The sequence below is a fragment of the Indicator indicator genome, chromosome 4, assembly GCF_027791375.1.
Source record: "Indicator indicator isolate 239-I01 chromosome 4, UM_Iind_1.1, whole genome shotgun sequence".
Taxonomy (NCBI): domain Eukaryota; kingdom Metazoa; phylum Chordata; class Aves; order Piciformes; family Indicatoridae; genus Indicator; species Indicator indicator.
In genome coordinates, this window is record NC_072013.1 from 46,829,300 (window position 1) to 46,848,647 (window position 19,348).

The following is a 19,348-nucleotide window of genomic DNA, read 5'->3' on the forward strand; positions in this document are numbered from 1 at the left end:
AAATGGTGTTCCAAAATTAGCTCAGGGATGCCAGTCTGAGACTCCATTCTGGAAGAAATCCAGCAATTCCACAATCCAATGAAAACTTATATTGCAGGTAGTAGCAATTCAGGTTACTCACTTGTGTCCTGCATGCTTTTGAATCCCGACCTAAACTATCCAGGGGACTGTTGAGAAATTATGAGATCTTGAGTTTTGTTTCACTGAAGAACTCATCAAGATTCCAAAATTTCCCTTCCCTTTATTTCCCAGTAAAGGGCTGAATGGGCTGCTAGCAACAACACACCCCAACCATAAGCTTACTTCTCGTGCTAGTCTGCCACTCCTCTCCCCAAAAGTCAGACAATGCTGAGTGCAGGCTGCTGAGTGATCACTTGAATGAAGTTCTAGTTAACATTTTTTGCTGGGGAGCCAGCAGCACTGAATGGAACCGGAGGAAAGGAGAGCTGAAGAAAGAAGGTAGGAAGATTGAGAGGACTGAAAGCCAGCTGCTCTCCAGGCACCAGCACCCCTCTGGAAACTCTGTCTGAAATGCACTAGAGAAAGAGAAACCTCAGGCTGCTGCATGATAGAGGTAGAATCCAAGACTCTGGGGTGGAGGTACCGTGTTCTGCCCAGTACCATCACCCAACAACAAACACAAGCCCAGTGCACACTCTAGTTGCTTACTGACCTGTCACTGTTACTACATAACTTAATGTACCCTGACGGTGAATGTGGGATAGGCATTGGTGCTCAGCATTGAGGGAATCACACTTGTGCCCATACTCTCTCTCCTGAGGAAAGGAAAAGAAGGCGAGGGCATGGGACAGCTTCCTGTGCAACATCAACTGTCTGAAACATTCAATGGAGCAGAAACTCCTCTTCCAGTTCTTTTGCAGAGGCTCATTAACAGCCACTGCTGGACAAGGACGCTTCTGCTGCTGGACCCTGGTGGAGGTAGTACAGGATCACTGCCAGGGCCAGCACTTGTGCTCCGAAGAGACTGTTCTCCCCTTTGGGTTACTTCCTACAGTGGATACTACCCATTTTTCTCTGTGGCACAAGCAACAGCAGCATCCAGAGCAAGATGGGAGAAGGAGAACCAGAAACCCTTCTGGGTCAGGTGCTGAAAGGATGAACAACCCTATACTCTCCAAGAGTCAGAGTTAGATGAGCTATTGGGGAAGCATCACTGGGGGAGTTGAGCCAAGACATGGAAAGTTACCAAGGCCTCCTGCAAGCCAGGTTTCCAGCAAAGCTCCATGCTGGTTTCCCCTCTTCCTCCCAGAGAGCTACGATAAAGGCAGCTCAGCAAATCTCCTGCATCTCACTTTAACTTCTGCTTATGAACTTCGTCTTACCACAGAAGGATGGGTATACAGGGTGCATGGAAATCAAGTGCAATATCTCCTTGATGCATGTACCGCAGTCCTTTTACTGCTTCACACTGAACCAAAGGGAGAATGAGAGAAAGGGAAAAGATGAGCTCTTGATGACACATCTGGGATGCAGAAAGGCCACGTGACATCTTCTGGATGACAAATTCCTTTACATGGAGTCTTTGCTCTGCCTCCATTCCCTGTGTGAAGGGAAGGAGAAAAAGCAGAGGACTGCACCTGGGTCCTGCCACGAAGCGCCAGGAGGATAAGTGGTCTCCTGGAAAGGGGAAATCACAGCATGCCAAAGCCCTCGCAACCCTCGCTGATAGCTAGCTGCAGCATCTTGTGCACTTCCTCATAGGAATCATAAGTAGGGAGGCACAGCTGGTTAAAACTGCAAAACAAAAGAAAAATTCCATTCAGACTAGATCTGAGAGGATCATCCTCATCAGCTGCTTGTAGATGGGTTGACATCACACACATTACATGTCATAAACTCTTGTTCACCACAACCAGCTAATGGCATTCCCATAAATCACACTGCAGGAAGTCCTACCACCCCACGATACTTACCAAGTGTGGGCTGTCGGCAAAGTGCTGTGAGTTGGAGCTGCAATGATCTGGAAAGATGGACAAAGTGCAGCAAACCCTCCTGGGGGCAGTTGGGAGGAACCAGTTGTGAACTGTAAGAGCCTGGCCAGCTCTTCCTGCGTGAAACTGGAGACCACGGTCCAAAACCACCTCATAACCTGTTAGGAAACAGTGGAGATACAGCCAGGTCAGGCAAGCATATCAAATAAACATATAAGCAAGCTGTAAGAAGATCAGTCAACTGCCCTTGCAATCAAGTGTTCTACTAATAGCCAGACTTATTTTCTTTTTGTTTTACCAGGGTGACACAGAGATGCTAGTATTAGATACTTTCTATTATCAGTTAAGAGATACCCCATGCTACTACCTCCCACCAGTCCTTTCTTTTAAGGCAGAAAGGCTTCTGTTCTCCCCACAGAGATTTTATTTTTAGAAATACTTGCAATAGGCACTGAGGTAGGTTTACAATGCAGAAGCTTGTTTGCTTCTTGCACTATGCTGATCTTTTGATTTTTCACATCCTCTGGTACTTCTGCAGGAAGGTGGAACCAGCCTCTTGTTTACAGCTAGGAACTTGTGCTCCCAATCTCTTTTCATCTTGGGTGCTGTGGCAGCTTACATTCTATTTCTAAATGAAGCTGCTACTATTCCTATACCCATCAGGAAAGACAGGGAGGAATGTGAACAATTACAAGGTACAAATTTAGGCAAGCACATCAATAATCTTTAGGCAAGCACATCAACAGCACTGAATTCCAAACACTCCACGTAGGCTGCAATCACAATCTCAAACATCCCTTAGAGACAAATACATCATCATGAATGTCTTCAGCAGCAATGATTCCCACCAACTCCTCCTGATTCCCTACTAAACTGTTCTTAATTAGTGCTTTGTTGGATTTCCTTAAAAAGGCTTCTGCTGCTGATTTTTACCTGCCTGATTAAGCATCATCTCTAGTCAGTCAGGCTGAAGGATCTCTCTAGGGAGAAACATTATTTCATAATGTGTGCAGTCCTACCCCTGACCCCTAAAACGTTTAGTTTGTCCTTATGGAAGCCTAATTTCCAACCAAAAAGTCTGTTCCCAGTTTAGGCTGTCTTCTGCTGTAGTTGGCCATTTCCATCAAGCAGGAAGGAGAAACCCTTTCACCTACCTTCTCACGGAAGTGCCAAGATCCTCCTACGACTACAGCATGTGCCTTGAAGTCACAGACACTGATATCTCCAGTACCACACATAAGCAACTGAAAGGCAAGAGACTGTAGTCAGAAAGTCAGGAGCCCAGGAAACAAGGTCACAGCTACTGTGCAAACTACAATCATTTAAAATGCTTAGAGAAGAAGTATTTTGGCTTTATTCCGGATGCAGAAAGCATTTGATTTGTCAGAGAGGAAGGGAGGTAGGGGTAGAGATGCTTAGGGAGGCAGCAATTACCTCAAGCTCATTTTCATCAAAAATAGCCAAGAGGTTTTCAGGAACTAACTCATTAAGACCTGGAAGAAAAGAGGAGAGAAGAGCAGCAAGTGCTATGCCCCTGGGACATAAAGGCAGAGAGGAGATGGGAGCAGACAACTTGTTACCTTTCAGGAAGTGATCCACCTCCTCTCTAACTTGATTGGCCAGCCTGTACTGCGCAAGCAGATTGAGATACAAGATTTTGTTTTCATTGGTTACTGGTATTTGAGCCCCTCCTGCCACCAGTTCCACCACCTGAAAACAAGAGAACACTCCATGTGAGTGTGACCAGCAGCATTCCCCAAACCTCAGCTCCTAATCAGAATAAACCCAAAGCAAAGAGCTATTGTCCAGAGTAAGCTCAATTTTCTGGGACAGATAGCAGATTTCTCAGCCTCCCCAGCTACAGGCAAAAGGGATTAAACTTTTCCACTTTCAGGAACTGCCCCCTCACCTTCTCCAGCTGTCCTGTTTTGCTGTACTTCTCTTCAGCAAAGACCAGATCCATCTCACTCACATCATTGTTCAGTATGAAACAAACTTTGGATTTATAGAATTCTGGGTCATCTGTTTCAAAATACTGTGTGAAAGAAAAAGAAGACAGGGACGTGGGAGGGAAGAAAAAAAAAAAAAAAACAAAAAACAACAAAACCCCAAACCCTCCATACACTGCTAACCAGGACTCTGGATCTGTTTCTACTACACCAAGATTCAACCTTTCCCCAGACCAAGAGAGGCCTCAGACAAGGCTGGTAGGCGTCACCTTGTAATGCATACGAAGTCCAATGATCTGAGCCAGGAAGGATCGGGTGAAGCGAGCTCGCACCAGCTGTTTGTAAGCACCTCCCAGGGATGACTCATAAAGGCATTTTCCTACCAGGCGGCCTGCAAACTCGTACACTTTGAGTCGCAAGTACGTGGGACGCCCTGGATTTGGATGCACCTGTGAAGAGGAAGCAAGAGGAAATGTCCAAGTACCAGCCAAGACCAGCACAAGTATTGGAGCCCCTATTACAAGAAGGATCTGGACATGCTGGAACAGGTCCACCAGGATGATCAGAGGGCTGGAGCTCCTCTCCTATGAGAACAGGCTGAGAGAGTTGGGGCTGTTCAGTCTGGAGAATAGAAGGCTCTGAGGAGACCTTATTGTGGCCTTCCAGTATCTAAAGGGGACCTACAAGAAAGCTGGTGAGGGACTTTTTAGGGTGTCAGGTAATGATAAGACTAGGTGGAATGGAACAAAACTAGAAATGGGTAGATTCAGATTGGATGTTAAGAAAAAATTCTTCGCCATGAGGGTGGTGAGACTCTGGAACAGGTTGCCCAGGGAGGTGGTAGAAGCCTCATCCCTGGAGCATTTTAAGGCCAGGCTGGGTGTGGCTCTGAGCAACCTGATCTAGTGTGAAGTGTCCCTGCCCATGGCAGGGGGGTTGGAACTGGATGATCCTTGAGGTCTCTTCCAACCCTAACAATTCTATGATATTGTGATTCTAAGTAACAAGTATGGGACCACTTCAAGTCACTGCATCCTTCACACTGCCCCAGGAGCTTTAGTGTAATATCCTCAATGCCAAGCAATAGAAATAAAATGCCTGAGCCTGACTAGGAAGAATACAGAATGCTTCATATGCTGCAAGAAACCAGAAACAGATACTGAAACATTCAGGACCAAAAAAACTTCTAAACACTGCGATGCCACCCTCTCTTGCTCAGAAACCTGTTCCTCTCTGCTGACTGGTCACCCTCTGCTGTACATCCAGCCAGTCCTGTGACACTTCAATGGCTTAAGACACTTCAATGGCTTAAGCTGGGGAATGACTTTTTAGGCTATCAGGTAGTGACAGGACTAGGGGGAATGGAATAAAGCTGGAAGTGGGGAGATTCAGACTGGACGCGAGGAAGAAGTTCTTCCCCATGAGAGTGGTGAAAGCCTGGAATGGGTTGCCCAGGGAGGTGGATGAGGCCCCATTCCTGGAGGTGTTTAAGGCCAGGCTGGATGAGGCTCTGAGCAGCCTGATGTAGTGTGAGGTGTCCCTGCCCATGGCAGGGGGGTTGGAACTAGATGATCCTTGTGGTCCCTTCCAACCCTGACTGATTCTATAATTAAGTAAAGCTTTCAGATAGGTGCTGGATGGAAGTGACTGTGCAAGCAAGACAGAGAATGGGTAAGGTTGTAGACCACTTGACAGCAGCAGCAGCTGCATTATTCAACCATCAGTATGTCAATGCCCACGTTTCTGTGCATTCAGCACAGGAACTGCAGACTCACCAAGGCCTGGTTGTTATCACTAAAGCGTGTAAAGAGCTGACTTGTGGTATCAAATAACGCCTTACAGATGAGCTCAAACCACTCTCGGCGTGGACCTCCCCAGTCCAGAGCTACAAGATAAAACAAGTTTGGTCATGCATGGGTCACCAGTCCAGGAGTTTCATCCATGCTGCTTAGTATTACCTGATGTGAGAGCTCGCTGCATTGAACAGCTCCATGGCAAAAAAGCAGTAGACAGGGATTCCAGAACTCTAGGTTCTGCTCCCAAACCCAGTCTTAATATTTTTAATTTGAACCTCAGGTCCATATGTAAAATAGGGATAGAGTAGCACCAGTGGGATAATTCACTAACATCTGTGAGAAAGTGGAAGGGCTGGAAAGCCACAAAAGGATAGACATACTACAGGAAACTGGAATTAATGACTAAAAACTATTCTGCCATCATAGTCCTTTCATTTCTTCCTCAAATATATTCACAGGATAACTCACCTTCTTCATCCTGAAAAATCACTTCAAAGTTTTTGCTCCAGTCAGAAACAGAAAAATTTCGTGTTGCTTTAAAAGACTGCAAAAAAAGAAAAAAAAAGAAAAAAACAAGAAAAGAAAAGAAAAAAGAAAATAGCAAGAGCCATTACTGCCTGGCATCCTGTATCCAATAGGCAATCTTGCACATGGGCAATTTAAGCAACACAAAATCAAAAAAACAGCCTGGTACTCTAAAGCATAGAAATGAGAATTAGGAACCCCTAAGGTCTAATTCTTATTTGTCCAAAGCCACAGAAGCCAATTCTTCATTTTCTATTGAGGCACATTATCCATTCATTTTATCTTAGCACAGATATATCCCTCTCAAGGCTGCAGTATTGTTTAAGGTATTAAAATGCCTGTGGGAAGGAGCAATTTCTGTAAAGCACTGCCAGCCCACGAGCTAGATTTCAAAAAGGAACATTTCAGAGAGCATTGAAAAATAGCTTGAAGGGTTCACCGAGTTCATACTTAAAGCAAGTCACGACACAAAAAAAGTAACAAAACATTTCAAATGTCTAGAACTTCCTGTGTCCTGATTCTGGATTGTAGTTAAAGACAATTTTAAAAGTTACCAGTGTGACTGAGATCTGCTGGGTAACTTTGGCTTAGCTTATCTTCAAATAGGTTAGAGCATCACATGAATCACACCTCTGGTCACACTCATTGTGCCCATCAACCCTGGACACTAAAGCTTACACTGATTGTTATTATTATTATGGCACTTAATTTGTCTTACTAGGTTGTTACACCAGTGCTAATGACAGTGCAGGAGTTTCCAAAATAGCAGGAAAAAGTGGTGACAGAAATAATATTTTGAAGTGATTTTGTAGCAAACTATTCACTGAATCTCATTAACACTGCAAGCTGAGCCGTGCAGAAAATATTCCAAAACACAATTTACTGAGTGCAAACCAAGGAAAATCCCAGACACTCCTGCTTTCCCCAGAAATGTTCTTTTCCATCTTTATATAACATTACAAGACAACATGGGGAAACATAAGTCAGAATAACTGCCTGCCCTGTATACACAGCACTTGGAACGTCAGTTAAGAGCTTTATTATATGAATGACTTTTTCTTAAGTCTGATTTTGGAAATACATCATCTTAGGTCAGCATCAGTGAGGACTTAACTCAAGGACTCCACAAACTATTTTATCATCATACTGAACCACTACTAGAAACCTGTTCATGCAAGAGTTTCATGCATGTAGGTCAGTAAAGCTTATCTCACTGAATGGCTCTGTACCAGAAAAATAGTAGGTAAAGGCTCAGGAGCTCTAGAGGTTCTGCTCTAACATCTGGACAGGCTCTTTCTGGGCCTCAGGTTCCAATATATCCAGTGGGGACAGAACAGCACCAGCAGATTTCCTGCTTTTACAGGCTCTGCATGCATTTACCCTAGACATTTCTCAGGGCTTGACTTACTCTGTGACAAGTTCCTTAAAAATTTATCAGAAATTAATTTTCCCGATTACTTAACAAATTGATCTGATTTCACTGGCTGCAGAGAAGGAACAGAGCATCCCACACAACACCAAACCTGAACTCAGAGGAGCTACCTTGATATTTCTTTTTTTTGAACTTTTCCCCATCTCAACCTGTCTGCTGCCTTGACACAGAAGAACTAATCACGTTTAGCATGATTTCCCTAGCACATGCCAGCATGGATTTCTTTAGACACCAAGCAGAAAACCCCAAAAGGATGAAGGAAGCATTTGTCTTGGCCCAAGTGAGCCATACACTCACCGACTCCAGCAGACAGTGACGGCTGACCTTCAGTGTGACCTTGGAATGAGGCCTTTTCATATGCACCTGACGCAGCTCTCGCTGAAAGAAGTTCACTTTGTCCTGGAAGGTCTCTGAACCTCCTGAGAACAGTAACAAACTGAGTCAGACCTCAGCTGTCAACATCTCAAACATCTAGAAGGCATTTCTGAGACTAACTGCACAGGCCAACTTTACAGCCCAGGGATGAGTTTATGACAGCAAACTTTGGAGACAGAACTCTAAAGAAGGTTTGCAGTTGGTCTTGCTGATACTCAGATACTTACAGATGCACTTTCAAAGAGCCTGGCAGAGAAGTTAAACAGCTGGCATGATGAAATACATTCTCTGGAAGCACCAATAGGAACAGAACATGAGGCTCCAGAAATCAAGAGTTCTCTTCTAAGGCCATTCAAAACTGGTAGTCTTCATTCCCCAGGGAAACTAGCAGACTCAAGTGCTAACCTTCTGACTACTGCACCCACCTCACTGCCCCTTTACCTATGTTTTTATGCAGAGAGCGAATGAAAGTGGCTGCCAAGATGTTCCTCTCCTTGCAGCTGAGCTCCACAGGGGGTTGGATCCCATCATCCACCACCAGTGTCAGTAATTTGTGCACAGGGTCAGGACCAAGGTATGAAAACTAGCAGCAAAAAGATGCAAGAAAGGGTAAACCATCATGCAGAAGGTGCAGTATGTTCAGTAGACAGAGCAACACCACCTGCGCTCTGAGACTCTCTGCTCACCCGTACACATGCAGTTAACAGGAACACTTTTTCAAGCAACCAGACTCAAGTTAGGAGGCTGTATTAAACTTCACACCCTCACCTAGGGGCTTCAGTGGACACAATCTGAGCCCTTTATCAACTTTACAAGGAAAATGAACGAGAAATTTGAAAGGATTCAAGATTTTTGTCTAGCATTTGGACAAAAGGCAGGGAGGAATCATACAACTGGTTCCTATTAATAAATATTAGTGGAATTTAGGTACTGAGAAGGAATTCCTGAGTTGAAATTTATGCAACAAAATGCTGCTCTGTGGGTGGAAGCCCTTCTCTCCAAAAAGAGAAATCAGACTGTCATTCACAAGGACTACATGGAGGTACAGTAACAGCTACAGGGGAGGAGGCTCACCTTTGTGCCAGGACAAACTCTAAAGGTGAAAAGGCGCCATGGAATGATCTTCAGGTAAAATTCTTTCACTGAGAATTGCTGAGTAACCACAAGAAAAAGAGAAGTTAAAGGTCACACATCTATCAAGGGCTGTCCCTGAAACACACAAGGCACAGGACTGATCTATAAGGCCAGACCTTCCTCCAACCCCAAGAACAGGTTTCTACAACATTTCATGGTATCACAGTATCACAGTACATTAGAGGTTGGAAGGCACCTCAAGAGATCATCAAGGCCAACCACCTGCAAAAGCAGGATCACTTAGGGGAGTCCACACAGGAATGCATCCAGATGGGTTTTGAAAGTTTCCAGAGAAGGAGACTCCACAATCTCTCTGGGCAGCCTGTTCCAGTGCTCTGTCAGCCTCACTGTAAAGAAGTTTCTCCTCATGTTGAGGTGAAACCTTCTATGTTCAAGTTTGTACTTGTTATTCCTTGTCTTATTACTGTGAACCACCCAAAAGAGCCTGGCCCCCTCCACTTGACACCCACCCCTCAGATATTGACAGACATTGATCAGATCCCCTCTCAGTCTTCTCTTCTCAAGACTAAAAAACCCCAGGCCTCTCAGTCTCTCTTCACAGGGGAGATGCTCAAGTCCCCTAATCATGCTCCTGGCTCTCTGTTGGATTCTCCAGCAGGTCTCTGTCTCTCTTGAACTGGGGACCCCAAAACTGGACACAGTATTCCAGATGTGGTCTCACAGGACAGAGTAGAGGGGGAGAAGAACCTCCCTAGACCTGCTGGACACACCTTTCTTGATGCACCCCAGGATCCCATTGGCTCTCTTGGCCACAAGAGCACATTGTTGTCCCACGGAGAACTTGCTGTCCACTAGGACTCTGAGCTTTTTCTCTGTGGAGCTGCTTTCCAGCAGGGCAGCCCCTAACCTGTACTGGTGCCTGTACAGGTTGATGACATCTTCTTCTGACACAACACATAAAAGCCTTTAAAGCTGTATAGAACTGTAAGCAACTTCTCAGCAAGACTTTACTGCATGCATTTACAATGCATGTGGGAAACATGACACAGATTTTACAGCAGTAAGCCACTGTGTTCAGTAGAACATAACCAGTCTAATTGGAAGGTAGCTTTAAGTACACTTGAGACACCAAATTCAGCACAAGAGTGTAACACACTGACAAAAGGGGTTTAGAACTCAAGTGGACAGAACTACTGCTACTCCTCCCTAATTTTCACAACCATTTCAAATAACTTTTTAAAAGCATCTGCAATTGCTAAACCCAGGAGATTTACAGAAATTTCTTCTCTGTATATTTCCACCAGAACAAAAGAAAATACTAGCCATAGAACAGAGAGCAAGCTAAGATGAAATGTTAGCACCTTTAGACAAAGCACAAAGCCATTTTCTGCACAAGCCTGTTCTATCTGCAATGACTGGGGGGGAAAAAAAGCCCTAACAAACAACCAACATTTCTCCAGAAACCAAATACATATGAACAGCCGCCACTTAAAGAAATAACAGCACAGTAACAGTTATCTACTGAACAGGAGATGCTCTAGGTATATATAGAGAGTACCTGAAGGGGGCCGACAAGAAAGATGGAGAGGGACTGTTTACAAAGGCCTGTAGTGACAAGATGAGGGGCAATAGTTTCAAACTAGGGAAGAGTAGATTTAAATTAGATGTTAGGAACCAGTTCTTTACCATGAGGGTAGTGGAACACTGGAATGGGGAGGTAGTTGAGGCCCCATCCCTGGAGATATTCAAGGGGAGTCTTGACAGGGCTCTGGGCAACTTGATCTAGTTGAGGATGCCCCTGCTGACTGTGGAGAGGGTTGGACTAGATGACCTTTGGAGGTCCTTTCTAACTCAGACCATTCTATGATGATATCCAGGAATACAATTACACACAATTGCATTAACAACTTTGGCACCTAAAGGGAACTGGCAACAGTAGCCACTTCTGGCAATCTCCTTTACTAGGTAAACCAATAGAAAAGAGTAAAAAAGTCCACAAGGAGACCCCAAGAATGACAGGATGCTGAGCTCATGAGGACCCAGCAAGCATTCCCAAAGTCAGTTCTTCAAGCCACATGCAGCAAAGATGTAGAAATCTCTACCAGCATCCCTCCAACTTATAACTGCTTCACAGCCTCTTTGTCAGGAAAGCAGTTCCTGGGTCAGTCTTTCATTTTTATTAATTATTACTGCATTGTTCACAATGCATTCAGATCAAATGATTAACAAAGTGAATTTAAAGTTATAAGTAGATTTAGTGGGATTTTCTTTTAACTTTCCCTGAACGCTTGTAGGAAATAAAGGATAATTTTTTCTGTTAACATATTCTTACTACAAGACTAAGTCAGTGTCTCTTGACTTGATGGAATTCTGTTTCTTCTATTCATATATTTACCCTTTGTCCCCTGACCACTTTTCTTCCTATTCTTTTCCCTGAAACATTCAAGAAACTGAACAACAGCATAAAATCTGAGAATCTGTAAGTTCTGATCTACAGGTATCAGAAACTGAGAAAGGGTCTGACCTGACTAGAGCAAAGGAAAGGCAAAGAGACTATGTATTGAACAATCAGTGAGAAAATTCCCAGCAGGCTTTGGATTATACCTAGAAAGACACATGGAGTCCTAAAACTTTGAGGAGTATTTTTAGTGTTATTCTCAGCCGTGTGCTCCATGTCAAGCCTTAGGCAAACCTTTGTAAACCAAATTTCAGGCACATAAACCTGGAGCTAAAATACAGGCCACAAGAAAGCTCTTCAGCTGCAGTGTCATTTAAACACGTATTCAAGATTGGTAACTTTTTGATCTCTACCTTAGGTGACACATAGCAGTACACTTTTTTAGGTTTCTTCACTTTCTCAGGGGTTTGGCTGTCAGAGGGAGAATCTTCGTCTTCATCCTCGGTTGCAGTAGAAGGACGGCGCTGGGAGGAGCTCAGGTGCGTTGGTGGAAGCTGCCACTGTGTGTTGGTATAACTGGGAGCATCATAAAGGTAGGCTTCAAAGTAAATACTGACACCTGAGGTGGACACATTGCGTTCTACAATGTTCTTTTCATTCTCTGAAGGAAATAAGTATAAAAGAGTTATGTATACCTTCATGGAGACTAGAATTGAAAAAAAAAAAAAATAGAGAATCCACAGACCACCACCACCACCAAATTAGTTAACTGTGATTTTTAAAGAAAAGGCTACAAAACTAAAGGAAAACCCGGTCAGGTGAAATTCTGCTAAAGAAACCCAGGAGTGGGATGAAAAGATTTCAAGACAGCCATTTGTCCTGGCCTCTGAACAGAGACAAATTGAATAAAAAAAAAAGAAGACGACATACAGAATCTCTCTCAGAGGGCCAGCCTGGACTCATAGCCATTTGACAGCCACGCTGCAGACTGGCTCACTCCCGAAGAAACCAGGAATTAAGCACATAGGTTACAAGAAGTGCTCTTCATTCATACAGCTTAACATAAAATACATGACTGGCTCACTTCTGGCGTGGCTCAGGTACCAAGTACTAGCAAGCACCAAAGATTGAGTAATTTCAGAGGTAAACCTTCAGAGACAGGAGAAAAAACACACATGCTTTTATCTGCTGATGGAACAGAGAGCATCAACTTTCAGATCAACATCTCCCTTGTCAGCAGCAAATTCATTTTCCTTAACATTTTTAAAGGAATAGGCATTCCTTAAGCAATTAAGCATGGCTAGTAGCTAGCCTGCAGAGAAACCACATTTAGCTCTGCTATACCCTTGTGCAACATATCTTGTAAGAGGACACCTGGAGAACAAATAATGAGTAGATTTTAACTCACCACTTAAAACAATGATGTCAAAATCACCATTGCTTATGGGCTGGTTCTGGTAGGAGATGCAGGCATGGAAACACCCCCTACAGTGCAAGGTGAGTCGGAAGAACACTTCACAAGTCTGGCGATTGGACACCACAGACTTCTCAAAAACAACATCAGAGCTCTCTTCTTCTTGAGGACCCAGCTAAAGAGAAAACAAATTAATAAAGGAAGGTCTCTAGCTCACCTGAAGTCAAGCATCAAGGGATGAAGTTGCACTCACCTCATGGATGGAGAGGCTGTAGTTGTGCTCATCTATCAGGGACACAGAATTGCTGGTGGGATTGTCATACTCATCTCTGGGAGCTATCTGCAGAGTGTGCTGCTGCCCACAGGTCAGCACCAGAGTGGAGAAATGGCAGACAATTTTGGTTTTGGAAGGAACCACCATTCCTGAGGCAGATAACAACAATTTAGTCAAACAAATTCCAAAGTGAAGCCACAAGGAGCAAAGAAAGAGCAATTCGGGCACAAATTCAACCCCTTAAAAATGGATCAAATCTAAACACATTTTATGCCCATACACTGAAAAGCCAAAGTATCTGAGCACTGAAACACATGGTGTGGTACCCAGGGTTTGCCTTGGTCAGAAATTTAATACTACTAAAGACAATGTAGTTAATAGCCCTCTAAAAATATGCTTTTCCCACCATTCTAAGTACAAAATACATAAAAAATACAAGCCAGCTGACATCCAAGGAAACCTGCAAATTCATCTTTTCAAACAAACTGTAACTTGGAGGGTATCCAAAGTAAACTTGAGCTTCCTCTTTCTGAAGAGGTATCTTAGAAAGCTTCATGTCTATTCACAATGGCATGGAATAGAGGTACCTTCAATGAGTATATTTACTAAACATAAACGATGATGACTGGTGTCAAAAAAAAAACAAAAAGTAGATGGAAACAAATTTTAAATGGATAAAAAAGGAAACAATTTTAAAGAAGTGTACAATAAAAAGTATCAACTGCTCCAGGAGTTTAAAGGAATAGAGGAGGGTATTCAAAACAGGAAGAGTCAAGCCATGATGACATTTCCAAATTAAATACAAATAATACCTTTGCAAAAGGCATTCTCTGACTACTAAATGGATTGTGAAGAAGTTAATACAAAATGGAGAACATAAGGGTGAGGGAGTTTAAGCAACACCAATGACTTAGTCTGTCAGGCAGTGACTAATTTGCCAGGTACTGGTAGCCACAAGAATGTTTTAGCCATGGGTCTGTTGCTGGGACATACTCATGACAAAAGGAAAATGGTGAAGGGTAACCCTTTCCCTGCCACCTACTTATTTTAGCTGGAAGCACATTTACCTAACTGCCTCCAACATCACCAGGTCTATTTTGAATCATGAGAAGGCTACTTAGACCTTACCTGGCTGAAACACCTTGTAGTAGGGGCTGTAGGCCACATTCAAGCCACCGAGTTTTACAGAGATCTCATATCTCCCAGCCCTGCGCACAGTGAAGGCCACTTTCACCACATTGGAATTAGGCTCCTGAAGAACTTCCTGGGTTACAGGAATATCAATTGCTAGCTCCACATGGCAGATGTGAACTCGCAGTCCCACAGGCCGGTGAGCAGGGAAGGGTTGCCCATTTTTATAGAATAACTGCATGGGAAATGGAGAAGTTCAGGTCAGCAAAAATATGCAGTGAACAGAGAAAGAGAAAGCAAGTTGCCCTGGAAAAACCAAAGGCAAGAACCCCAGCTCAGCAAAGGAAAAAGAAAAATTAACAGCCAGCTCTGTCACACAGGCTGTGTCCTCCGAAGCGAACAGGGCACAAGCAGGCATTGAACAGCTTCATTCTCTTTTGTGCTGGGGCTCATTTGAGTGCCCTGAAAAGAATATGCCTCTAGGCATTTCTTCCCTGTACTATTAGTGCAGTATCAGAGCAGAAATCAAGAGAATCCACTACTGAAAGGAAAAAAGCAGAGTCACATCCTTTCAGAGAAACAAGCAGATCTTGTCCGTTTGCACAGCCACGCTTTGGAAATGTTCTCAATAATTTCTTATAGAGACACTGTGGAGAAGATGTTGACTTAAGGAGCTGACCCACTCTGTACTGATAAAAGGCATCAGCATGAAAACAACATGTTAGATTAAATCCCAGGCAGCTCCATCACAGAAGTGATCTGCCAATTTCAGAAGGTAACACACCTCCAACAGTGCTTCCTTACAAGGAAAGAATTACACCTGGAAACCCTACGGCTCTTCAAGAGCACCAGCTTGTGGGCCAGCTCCTGCCTTTCATCTGCAACCACCCTGCAGTCAGCAGAAGGTTACTACTATTCCCTGTTTCTAAATAAAGGAGGGCATAGGGCTTAAAGTAGCAGGTACCTTGACTGTCAGTGAGAGAAACCAGTGCATGCAACAGTTACTGTTGATGAATAAAGGGCTAAGCACATGGGAAACAAGCATGAGGTGCAACGGCACACTGCAGGAATTGACTTGAGTAACAGTAAGGTGAAGAGATTAAATTTAATCAGCAGGAACAGAAAAAGTCCCTTCCCCTCAGCGCTTTTTCACTGCCTGTCCTGCAGTTAAGACTCCTCATTTAGCCTCCAATATAACGGGCTTCCTTGCCTTTCCAAGAGGGACAGGTATGGCAACCTTGATGAACCATTCTTATTTTGATACCCTTCTGGGTTCAGAAGGTGGGGCATAAAGGTGGCACGTGAGCCCAGCTAAACCTGTTCAAACTTTCTCCACATAGCTCCAAACTCTCAGTGTTCAGGCCTCTCACTCATTTGTATACTTGTCCCATTCTCCTAGTCTTGGCCTTTCGGTATTGGAGGGAAATGAGTTCTTGGCAGGCTTTTCCAGGTCAGACACAATACTACTCAAATTTTTGAGGAACAGGGAGTGGTCATGGAGCTTTATTGCTCTTGGGTTGGTAAAATGCCCAGTCCCACGCTCCCAACTTCAGCTGCATAACCAAGATAGCACCAAGTCTGTTGAAGCCAAGGCTCAGCCCACTCACTTCCCAGTAAAGGGAGCAGTAGATAGCACAAACCTGGTCTCCTCTGGCTCTTCAGAGGATTCTAAAGAGAGGGAGATAAAATTTTAAGGAGTGCAAACCCAAGATGTGCACTTAGAGAGTTCTACAACAGTTACAAGGGGCAGAAGACATAAAGGCAGAAGCTTTCCTGCTTCTGAGTTACATCCAGCTTGGTTCCAGCAAGGAAAAAAAAAAAACCCAAACACTTGAAGAGCACATCCCTAGCTCTGTTCCTGCCCCCAAAACTGCATGGAAACAGAAATATTGCCTTACATGCACTCGGAAGGCCATGCTATGGCCCACCTCATAGGGGTCCTTCCAATCCCAGGAGATTTTGCAGGACCGGGGATCCAGGTAGTTGCCTCGCACGTAGTCATAAATAGTTCGCTCCCCTCGGCGTTCCCGGTCCTCATGCTGAAGGAAGCTGACTATACGTGCGGCAAGCTCAAAGAGGAACTTAATGGTGAAGAAGAAAGCTACCACAGATACCGTGACCCCACCTGCAGCAAGGAGAGAAACAGAGGGTGGTTGTAGCAGCACGGCTGAGTCAGGCAACAAAATCCCCTCTGCATCAGCCCACGATACCTTTTATTAACGGCATTCTACTCAACTGCAAATTAGGGGTTTGAGGCAGAAGCTATTTTGTGAGCACACTGTGGTTCGCGTTATGCTATGAGTAAGGTTAGAGAAGAACAAGTCCCTTAAAACTCTGCAAATGGCTGCAAACAGAGGAAATAGGTAAAGGGGATACAGAGGGTCAGGTACGGCTAACAGACATCCCACCAGAAGCATGGAGTTGCAAATCAAAACTACAGAGATGCCTTTAAAGGAAGCAGTCATAATACCACACAATCACACCTCATTAAAGCTGGATTGAGAAGCATCACAGAGGCAACAACCCTGCACTAGCTCTCCAAAGAAAAAAGGGATAGCTTAGGAATGAGGTCAATGGCAGGACTTTAGGAACAAGAAGAATGGTGGAGATGCAAGTCTGCTGGAGGGCACAGTACAAGGTGACAGTAACTTTGTGTTTGTTAGGTAGACTCTGAACTAACATGAAAGCAGAGGCTTTCAAGAAACCCTTCTGAAGCCAACGGAGATGTCAACAGTGACAGCCTTTCCTTCACTTACCAATAATGTAAAACATCAGGTCCCTTCGGTGAGACACACAGCCGAGGATCACAGCTGCATCTAGAACACAAAATAGGCCAAGTCCAGTCCAATGACCCTCCTCACATCCATCAGCCTAAATTCAATCTATGATTCCTCAGATACCTATCAATCACCTATCTTCCTCTCCAGAGACATCCCCATTCTGCAAGACTGTGAAATGTGCAAACATCACAGCATCCTAGAAGGAACCGTACTCCCTCCATCACAGATTCCCATTCACATTCAGGGCTCTAAAAGAAGGACAACATACAGTGAGGAGTGGGCTTTGGGTACTGTAGAAGGAGGTATTTTTTGCAGAATCCCTACTTTCAACAGCAGTGGCCAAAAGCCACTCAGCCATACTCTCATACCTATTTGCTTCTACAAGTCATAAAGCTAAATTCTAGTCTGCCATGAAAGTTTATCACAGAGCTACCACCAAAATGGACAGAAGCTGACCCTCAACTAGCAACTTTAGAAGAAAAAGCTATGGAATAAAAGGGTTGTGGACAACACCATCCTCATTTCCTCAGAAGAAACAAAATCCTTCTAGGGCAGAGCTGAATCCATTTTCTGCCCTGCACTCTATTGAAGAAAGTATGAATGCAACCATAAAACAGCCTGTTTGTATTTTCCTACTCACTTCTGCAAAGCAGAGCCTCTCTGCTGGAACTCTTGCTAATCAACATACAAGCTAAAACCTTGGGTTTGTACACTGTGAAGATTACAGCAATTTTTAAGAGACATCAGTCTAGAATTGAGTTCTCACTGAGGGGACTGCTAAACAAACACGTAGTAAAAAGAACACAGCCAGAATAACAACATGCTGTTTGGTTGATAAGACAGAGCTGACAGATGGAAGGAGAGCAGCAGCAAGGAACGTGTGTGACAACTAAACAAACTATTTGGCACACACTAACACATACAATATAGCTCACCATGTCACCATTTAGTTAGTGAGAAGCTACATTGTGCATTCAACTGGTCTTTCATTTTTTTTAAGCAAACACAAAAGGAGAGTTATTCATCAGTCATCTCAAAAGCAGCAGCAATGGACATCAGCAGGCAGAAAGCTTAAACGAGGTATTTCCCCCCAACAATAGCCATGACTTTCCAGCCCAGCAAGTCCCCTTTGCTGGCCTCCACAGATATTCCATCCCTCCAACCAAAGAGCAATCTCATACCTTTACACAAGTGCCCATGTTCTAAAAGCCAAAAGGAGGGCACCCATTCTTCAGCATCCTTCCTTTTTGTGCCCAACACCAGGAGAAAAGTCAACAAGAAGAGGTCATAGAGAAGATTATCACAGAAAGAGAAACTCCTGGAACTTGCATCACAGAATCACTGATGAAAAGGTGAGGACCTGAGCACATCAATTTCTTCCTCTTTGTGGAAATGGGTTGTGCTACAATGCTGCTCCCTGTAGCCTGTTGTTTGTCAGCTTCTCTGGAAAAGGGAAAAAAAAAAGGAGAAAAGTTAAATCTCCCATTGTTGTGGACAAATCTAGCAAATAGAAATGTGAGAGGGTGCAAGACACAAGAGTCATTTGACTAGATGTCAAATCTATAGGAGAGATGCTATTAAGGTACTGCTGTTGATGAAAGGCTAGGCTTCATCATTCCCTTAACCTCTACCTGTCACAATCTCATTTCATCATATGACCCCCTGAATCTGTCAGGTTCAAGACAGAACAAAACAAAGCCTTCTCCCATAGGTTTCATCAGACTCGTGAGTTCGATGGAGCAGCTAAGAACCTGCATGCTATCCACAAATGGTGCTAAGGATCAGGCACCACTTCAAGGCTTCACACCCCACAAAATGCCATCTATTATTATCATACTGATTTTGCCTCACTCTAAAAGGATAGCTTAAAAAAAAAATCTTTAAAAGTTCTTGGCTCTCAAATCAAACTGGATAATTTTGTTTTGCTGCCGTTGGTCTTGGTATCCAGGAAACCAGCATCTTCATAAGGCATTTCAGTTTCAGCAGCACTATCCACTAAATTACAGTTCACTGTCAGGATGGAGGATAAAAAAAAAAAAAAAAAATTTAAAGCATGCCAGAAGCCACAAAGCCTACACAGTCAGCATCTGCTTATTCAGAACACAGATCATACAAAGGAGTTAGAATGAACAGTCCCAGCTTTATCACAGTATAGACAGTCACCTTTTCTGTGGATGTAAATTATCTGCTCCTCTTGCCTGCCTCAGCTGTCACTTCCTCCTTACTT

At 43.8% G+C, this 19,348-nt stretch overlaps 1 protein-coding gene across 2 annotated transcripts; it reads right to left on the bottom strand.

Moving 5' to 3' along the window:
- Positions 1-969: 969 nt before the first annotated feature.
- AREL1 (apoptosis resistant E3 ubiquitin protein ligase 1) lies at positions 970-18,435 on the bottom strand. 2 transcript variants are annotated; one of them, XM_054400064.1, is made up of 19 exons: positions 18,303-18,435; positions 17,098-17,157; positions 16,240-16,466; positions 14,339-14,576; positions 13,190-13,359; positions 12,931-13,111; positions 11,936-12,183; positions 9,104-9,181; positions 8,471-8,612; positions 7,952-8,073; positions 6,166-6,241; positions 5,677-5,786; positions 4,171-4,350; positions 3,862-3,987; positions 3,533-3,662; positions 3,387-3,445; positions 3,107-3,196; positions 1,935-2,110; positions 970-1,755 (listed from the first exon to the last, which is right to left on the bottom strand). In XM_054400064.1, exons 2-19 carry the CDS (start codon positions 17,111-17,113, stop codon positions 1,653-1,655), a joined length of 2,472 nt encoding a protein of 823 aa, XP_054256039.1. In that variant the 5' UTR covers positions 17,114-17,157; positions 18,303-18,435; the 3' UTR covers positions 970-1,652. The 2 variants fall into 2 exon arrangements, with proteins under 2 accessions (XP_054256039.1, XP_054256038.1); XM_054400063.1 differs by lacking the exon at positions 18,303-18,435 and having other exon boundaries at positions 16,270-16,466; positions 17,098-17,141.
- Positions 18,436-19,348: the final 913 nt, after the last annotated feature.